General features: G+C 41.9%; 1 protein-coding gene across 1 annotated transcript; it reads right to left on the bottom strand.

The window, feature by feature from the left end:
• Positions 1-313: 313 nt before the first annotated feature.
• On the bottom strand, positions 314-7202 carry CDCA7 (cell division cycle associated 7). The gene is made up of 9 exons (XM_009640788.2): positions 7122-7202; positions 6611-6721; positions 4253-4519; positions 3840-3917; positions 2898-3086; positions 2247-2387; positions 1659-1808; positions 933-1069; positions 314-619 (listed from the first exon to the last, which is right to left on the bottom strand). The coding sequence occupies exons 1-9, from the start codon at positions 7185-7187 to the stop codon at positions 589-591; spliced, it is 1170 nt and encodes a 389-aa protein (XP_009639083.1). The 5' UTR covers positions 7188-7202; the 3' UTR covers positions 314-588.
• Positions 7203-8165: the final 963 nt, after the last annotated feature.

The following is an 8165-nucleotide window of genomic DNA, read 5'->3' as shown; positions in this document are numbered from 1 at the left end:
AGACTGCTCAGCTGCAATTTTTAGGGCTTCCTTTTTGAACTTATGAATGCATTGTTATTTTAGAGAATTCTTAGCTGATCATTTATGTTCAGTAGAAGTCTGTATTGCAGCAGAAGTTGGCCTGGACTTAAAACACATACCTTTCACCACTTGGTTCTGTGGGGGACAGTGCCCTGAATTTTCAGAACATCTGTATCTTTTTGTAATCAACTTCAAAGCATAAATAAACCTGCAGCACAGATCATTGCATGAATAAAACTGTAATGGCTTAAAGCCCCATCTCCTTTCAGGGGTTCAAGGGGAAAAAAAAAAAAAAAAAAAAAGTTGTTGGCATGAAAGCAAGGACTGATGCTACCCGATTTGCAAAGTTGTTTAAAAGAAAACAATGGCCTGTGGGCAAAGACCTTCATTAAACAGTTTTCCCAAGCATGGTTTGCACTGAGGTAAGTGCAAGCTCTTTATCCTTTTTTACCCAAAAGGGGAGGGAAGGAAGGCACTGGCTCTGTAATCTCATTTGATTAAACAATTCACTGTAGGCAGCAATACAACATTGGTGAAAGAGTACATAATTTAAAGGCAGTCAAATCTTCAGTCTTCCATTCCAAGTTCTTGTTTCAGACTGAAAGACAAGCAGAAACATGAGTTAGCTTGCAGCAAAACACTGTTTGGAAACTCTTTAGACAAATTAGTGGAAGCCCTGACAATAAACACAGCTGAAGTTGAGAGCCAAAAGACAGAGTGGATGTACCACTTGTTTTAAGAACCAACATGTCAGAAAATTCACACAGCAAAATCTCAGATTCTAAAGGCAACACAGACTGATCTTGAGATTTACCTGACAGACTGAGATGTGGAGAGCTCTCCTCTCCCAGTTTTGAGCTGCTTATCCCACTTAGAGCAGAGCCATACCACTAACACCATGGCATACTTACCTTTTCAGGTAGGCATGGACATTGTCATAGCCATGGTACTTGGCCAGATAGACCAGGACACCTGTAGCACATCGGCCATCTCGCTGTCTGCAGAAGCTACAGTTGCAGATTCCACGACATGGTGGGCACCTCCAGGTCTAGACAAAAGACAGACAAGTCTTTTTAGCTGAACTGGAATGCCAGACATGATTCATACCCACAACTTAAGAGGGCCCTGCTCTGCACAGAGTTCTGCAGTGAACATCAGCGCTGCAGAAGTTGTCTAAACCAGTGCAAGAGTATAAAATTTTCAGCCTGTAAGGGAGTAAACTCTCCTTTGCCTGCCTTGCACATAACCGCAGGAAGCATTCCACTCTGCTCAACTCCTGCACCACTTCCACAGCCCACAACAGCAGCACTTTGTCCACAGTACAGTTCCTTTCCATAGGGCTTTAAGCACTAATTCAAGGCAAAAGAGAACACTATTCTGATGCTCAAACATAAGAATATTTTGGCAGCTGCTCTGCTCTCTTAGTTTACTCCAGCAAATAAAGCTACAGAAGTAGTAACTGTCATGAGTTCTACAAAATACAAGGTTCTGTGATTAAGTTTGAATCAAACCAGGACTGCATTACATACTACTGCACTGTAAGTAGTTCCCCTGCTAAAAGTCTTTCGCTAAGAGTAACCAATGTACCTCTCTGCTCAAGTTAAGCACAGTAAAGCCAATATTCAAAATTGTCTTACCGGATCCAGCAATGCTGTTCTGACATCTTCCCCATACCTATTGCGGAGGCATGGCCCACAGAATTGGCCCCGTACTCCTATGCAATCAGGGTTCCGACAATTGGTCTTTGTGTCTATGGTTTTTTGGCGACACTGATGACAGGTGGATCCCTAGAACACAGGGTAAGTAGTTCAGGAAATGAAACATTAAAGATGGCTCTTTAGTTAGGGGAATAAAGCATTTAACAAGCGATCTCTTTGGCAGCTAGCAGTGCTTATCCTGAAACAGAAAGCCAGCTTGCAAGTTGGAATCAAGACTGTTTTAACTTTGCATCTTTAGTGTCTGTTAATCACTTTCCTTGGCTGGTATTGCCTAGGTGCTACAGTTGTTCCAGAGTGAAATCAAGCTAACTGGCTTGATAAAGGCCATTCTACAAATTCAGGGAAAGATAAGAGATAACGTTTCAAGATCTCAGGCATACTTCTAAAAATCACATCCTTCCTCTCAGTGAGAGGGAGTCTGCGCTATTTGATGCTAAACCACAAGTAGGGATTAACAAGAAAATGACTTCACAAAGTACGCATTTCACAAAATTGGAATAGACTTACCATGGCCCTGTTATATACTTTCTCTCTTGCAGATCCACAAATATTATTCAGCTCTTCTGCTGTTATCTCCTCAACTGGGCGCACAATGTGTGGAAAAGCCATGGCACCACGGTGACCTCTCCTGGGAGTTCGGGCTTCATGCTGAATAGCAAAGACACAATACTTTTAATATTCGTTTCAGCAAAAAATCTACATAAACAAGGCGGAGATCTTCAAAGCAATGCCAAAGTCTCAAATACCCATAATGTATTTAAACAAGAGATATGGATCTTTGCAAAGACATACAATACGGATGCAGCTTGAGCACCTTCACTTGATCTGTCACCTTCGGGGTGCAGAAATACTACTGGATCTTCCTTGGACTTGGACTCCTGCTGGAGTGCAAGAGGAAGTAATTTTTCAAGGATAAGGTGGGAGAAAACAGAGAACACTGAGAACGCATACAACATGCTCTTTTCTGTACTGCTTCCCAGGCCAGCATGTTGTACGCATTCTCCGTTTTCCCCTACCTTATGGATCTTTGCAAAGACATACTATATCACAATCTTGATCAACTCTGTGTACGAATTGCTATTTTCTTGAAGGCCTTGAAGGGATACAAAACCACCTTCATCATCAACCTCCAACAGGAAAACTAGAACCTCAACGTACCTCCAGGTATTCATCAGACATCTTTCTTCTTCTCACTAAGATGTACCGGTCATCGTCTTCCTCTTCTGGTAAAGGAGTAGGAGGACCTTCAATCAGGGACCTAGATCTTGTGTGAGGCCGAGAACTTCTGTCTGGGTTCCTCCTCAAAGCACTTCTGGGCAATGAACGTCTTGGAAGTCGCTTTGGTCCCTGGTAAAGTGTAAAAGCCCCCAGTGAAACAGGAGAAAACCCAGACAGCTCCTGTCCCTATTATGAATTCCTCCCCCAAAAGACATGCCTGCCTTCTGCCTTTCCCAAAGATGAAGTCTCCCCACCATCCCAAATCAGAAAACACAAGCTAAAAACATCCTAGGCAAATTCATCTTGGGCATTCTGCTAGCTGCAGAGAAATAGTCAAAAGCACATTGGTGTCCACGCAGGTGTAAGATACAGTAATTCACACACACAGCAGCAGAACCCGTGTCTATGAGGAGTTGTGACTTAGTGTGTTGTTCCCATCTTCACACAGTCTACAGGGAAATTAACAGTGAAATTCATTACACTGATGATTCACAACCCAACCTTTTTTAAAGACCTAGTTAGGCCAAATGTCAAGTTTTTTTCAAGGCTCCAAACTCGCTGAATGTTCAGGCTTCAGCTTCAAAGCCTGAACTGCCCCCCTTATCTCCAGCCTTTATATAAATACATATTTACACAGCACCTTGTTTAGTTTTATTGGCCTGTGGAGACACCTAAACTTTATGAATGAATCTGTTCTGCTTTATATAGTGGCAAATCAAAAGAGAATTGCACAATGAGGATAACTGTTTTAGGAAGCAATAAAATTCTGAACTGGGCTTTGATTTACATGGTTTATTATGTTTTTAATTGAGAGTCCTGTTTTGTAGTGTCAGAATTTGACACTCAGAAATCTGAAGGCAAGTATATTAAGTTTATACTTACGTGACTCACAGCTGGCAATGATTTTCTCCCACCAAAGATACCAGACACATTTTGCAACTCAGCCATTAGTTTTGCAAGCTAACAAGGGAAAGAAAAAGGAAGCAGAGCCTTAAAAGGGTGTTTACTTGCTATTACAAACTATTAGATTAGGGCAATTGCTAGAAGTACAATTACTTATAGGAAACACAGTCACTCTTCAACTTTTTCCTTTGATGTCTTATTTACGTTTTAGCAACTGCAACTAATTCGAAAATGATCAAACTTGGGCTTCAACATACTAATTCTTTAGGCTTGCACCCCATGGATTTTTACTGAAGTACTCAGCCTATGGATTTTCACATGCCAGTGGACATAGTATCAGATTTAAGTATTAGGAATGTAAATTCCTCTTAATGCATTCACATAATTCCCACTAGAGTTAATTTGAACAACCAAAGAGGTCCCCTAAGGTTTAAAGCTCTTTTTTCTAAAAACACGGCACCCTTTTCTTCAGTGTCAGAGTCTGAATCTGGAGCAGACATCAGTTTTTCAGGAAGAGGCTCCATCTCGCTCTTCCTCCTCTCTGATCTTCGAGGTGGAAACTTCATGGCTACTTTTAGAGGAACAGGGCATTTCTGCCTTTTCTGAGCTACCTCACTTTCAGCACTTGTATCATTCTCCTCTGAATCAGATTCCAATTTCTGTTAACAAACCAGAATGGAAGCATATAAATCCAAGTGAGTTGCTCTACAATTAAATACAGTTCAAAACCACTTTGTTTGGGAGTGGTTAAAGAGGCTATCTGGCTGAAGTGTTGACATTTAAATCTCTAGTCCTAGTGCCCTAGTATTTTGGGGGAGGGAGGGGGCAGGAGGAGAGGGGAGCACAGGGATTAAAAAAAAAAACAAACCCTCTCAGGGAGAGCCACACTGTACTGCTGCAACACATCAGAAAAAGGAGCTTGCTTTCAGTTACAGCAGTCTTAGCTGTCACTTGCAGGTCTAACAGCAAAGACAGTTTGCGTGTGCAAGAAAGAGAATTGCCTTTAAAGGGCTTGATTTTGCAACATAATGTATTTGGCTGTAAAAAAGCCACCACATTTCTCAGCACAGGGTCAAACCCAAGTTTGTAACCTGTCAAGAACAGTCATCTCGCAGTATCAAGGATATCAGGAACGACATCAGGGAAGCAAAAACTTCCTTCTATAGTCAGTCAATGAAACAATTATGAATAAAATCCCAGTATTTCCTATCTTTGAATTCTGACGCCTTGCTTACAACTTTTGCAAGAACCAAGGGTTTAATGAGGATGGAAATTAATTTCTTTAGTTAAAAGCCCATTTTGCAATAGGCTTTGCCTTTTAGGTTTAGACTCGATAAGACAGGCTTATTTTGATCACGGGTAACAACAGGCTTCCTGCTTCATATGCATAGACCATCAGTCTCAAATGGTCAGGTATGTGGTTCTGGTTGCCCATTATGTGTAGCTATTGACTCCTTTTTCTTACACATCTATTCCAGCTTTGTCTCCTACTTATGGGCCAGCAGTGTGCCCAGGTGGCCAAGAGGGCCAATGGCATCCTGGCTTGTGCCAGAAATAGCATTACCAGCAGGACCAGGGAAGTCATCCTTCCCCTGTACCAACACCGGTGAGGCCGCACCTTGAATACTGTGTTCAGTTTTGGGCACCCCGCTACAAGACAGACATTGAGGCACTGGAGCATGTCCAGAGAAGGGCAACAAAGCTGGTGAGGGGTCTGGAGCACAAGTCTTATGAGGAACAGCTGAGGGGACTGGGGTGGTTTAGCCTGGAGGAGACCTTATTGCCCTCTACAACTACCTGACAGGAGGTTGTAGCCAGGCAGGTGTTGATCTCTTCTCCCAAGTAACAAGATTAGAGGAAATGGCCTCAAGTTGTGCCAGGGGAGGTTTAGATTGGATAGTAGGAATAATTTCTTCACTGAAAGAGTTATCAGGCACTGGAACGGGCTACCCAGGGAAGTGTTCAAGTCTCCATCCTGGAGGTATTTAAAAGACGGGTAAAGGTGCTTAGAGACACAGTGGACAGGTATGGTTGGGCTTGGTCATCTTAAAGGTCTTTTCCAACTAAAGTGATTCCATGATTAGTCACTTTACTGTCATGTATTATTTAACTCAGTCATGTCCTCTTCCAGTCAGATGTTATTCTTTTCTAGTCATTCCTCAGCATGTTCCTAAGTTACAAAAAACTATTTTATGCCAAACACAGTACTACTACTGTGTTCTCTACTAAATACCAACTGTTGGTCTTTTTAAGCAGTAAAACTGCTCTTGCATTGATGTCAAGGAAAAGCAGGAAGGTGGTGAAAACCACCTATCACTATTTCTCTACTGCTGAAGAAGTACAGTGTTTCCTGTTACACTGTCAGAGTGCAGGTCTGACGGCGTGTCAACATATACAGAAATTTTTTTCAGGTTTTCTGGAGTCCATGGGCTAGCATAACATTTCACACTGAGGAAACCAGAAATGCTAGAGTCTAACAGAATAACACCCAGCAAGGACAGTTGTAAGGGGTATCGTATTTCAAAATCCATATGGCAGATTTTATTCTGAACTTGCAACGCTCAGGAGCTTAGGGGCTTTTTACAGAGACAAAAAGAAAATGAAACCATGGCTACTTAGACTGTACATCAAATAAAACAATTCTTCTTTCTGACAATGTTTGACTTTCAGGCCGAAGCTGCCATGATATTTCAATTAAGAATGTGTAAGAATTTAAATTTAAAATGGCACGCAAAAATCAACTGTCTTACCAATGCATCTTGAATCTCATTTTCTGAAAAGCCACAGAAGGATTCATCATCAGAGGCTTCATGAAAAATTTTTGCCAGTTCTTCTCTAATATCCGACCTAAACTTGCGTTTCTATGAACAATAAAATATCCTTTTACTGAAGTTGTACAGAAAGTGATTCACATTTACAAGTGCAGTATAAGCAAATAGCTTTTTTAATAAAGAAAAAAATAGTTAGAGCATTTAACAAGGGGTTTCAGAACCACAGTTGCAAATTATCAGGCATATTAGGTTAGGTGACATTTCAAAGGCTAAAATAAATAGCTAATCTGTTTCCAACAATTACCACCTAGAAGCACAAGCGAAGAGTGAAATGAAATTACAGCATATAGCATGGATTTATAGCTACTATACAAAAACATAAGCAGAGCAAGCAGTTTTAATCGCGCACAAAACATTTACTAGCTTTACATTTTTGCAAGCTTTACTAGCACTGCACATTCAGTTTTATTTCTTCTTGTACTGTACTTACCGTGTTTGCAAAATTATCAGAACCAAAACTATCACAACTGTCATCAGAGGATGAGGATGTTTCCATGGGAATCAGTTTCGTATTTCGGAATGCTGTTAAGTTTTTCCTTCCCGAACAACCTCGGCGCTGCAAAAGGACAATGGCAACACAGTTAATAGAAGAGACCTAGTGCAACATACTAGCCTTTCCGAACATCCTGAAATTGAAGTTTAGGAGGTTTTAACACTTTAGGATGTTTAACAGTCTTGAATACAAGTCAGCAGAATTATCATCAGCTTCAAAATAATTCCCAAAGTTAGAAACGGGAATAGTTTCAGCTCCGATACATTTCTGATCATTGTTATAGATGAGTTTTGTTCAATATCTACAAATACTTGTTTTAGGCAAACAGTCAAGTGGAAATACACACAAAAAAATCATATCCTTCCCCACTCATTATAGGCAATGCTGGAAAAAAGTACAAGTACACAAGCAGTACCTAAAAATCTGCTTTGATTTATTAATTACTTTTACTGTGAGGCAAACACTAAGTACACTGCAGCTGTTAAGGAAGGGACTAAGGATGAAATCCATGGAAAAGAGCTTTGAAACAACCACTCTAGACACAACAGCTTGCTGTTTTGTTAATTTTGCTAACAGGTTGAAATACCTGTTTTGATGGGCTTCCGGTTTTCATGTTTGCATTTCCCAGGGAAGGCTTCTACTGGCAACGGCCCAATTTCACCTCCGCAGGGTGGCGGGGGTGACCCAAAGGCTAAGCCTGCTGCACCCGCACTCGGGCGCTGCCCAAGCCCAGCACTCCAACCCCGAGCAGCTCACAGGCCCGGCCCGCTGGGCCAAATGTTTTACAAACACGGTTTAAACAGTAACTAGCCAGAGTACTTTAAAGACCTCCGTCCCCTCCCCAGCACCGTTCCGCACACTGCTTTTGCCGGGGCGGCGCCGCAGCACCCCCCAGGCTTGCCCGCGCTTCGCAGTTGTGCCGGCGCTGGCGAGGAACACAAAAAACCGGCCCGGCCCGGATGCGGCCCCCGGCACAAAAGG

This window comes from Egretta garzetta, unplaced genomic scaffold, assembly GCF_000687185.1.
Source record: "Egretta garzetta isolate BGI_Z169 unplaced genomic scaffold, ASM68718v1 scaffold16, whole genome shotgun sequence".
Lineage (NCBI taxonomy): Eukaryota > Metazoa > Chordata > Aves > Pelecaniformes > Ardeidae > Egretta > Egretta garzetta.
This window is presented reverse-complemented; position numbering and strand designations above follow the sequence as displayed.

Excerpts from the sequence above, each read along its gene's own strand:
- CDCA7 (XM_009640788.2), bottom strand. The coding sequence starts at position 7,187 with ATGGAAACATCCTCATCCTCTGATGACAGTTGTGATAGTTTTGGTTCT. Across the intron at positions 3,087-3,839 it reads CATTGCCAGCTGTGAGTCAC|GGACCAAAGCGACTTCCAAG; the intron begins GTAAGTATAAAC and ends ACACTTTACCAG. Across the intron at positions 620-932 it reads GTCCATGCCTACCTGAAAAG|TCTGAAACAAGAACTTGGAA; the intron begins GTAAGTATGCCA and ends CTTGTCTTTCAG.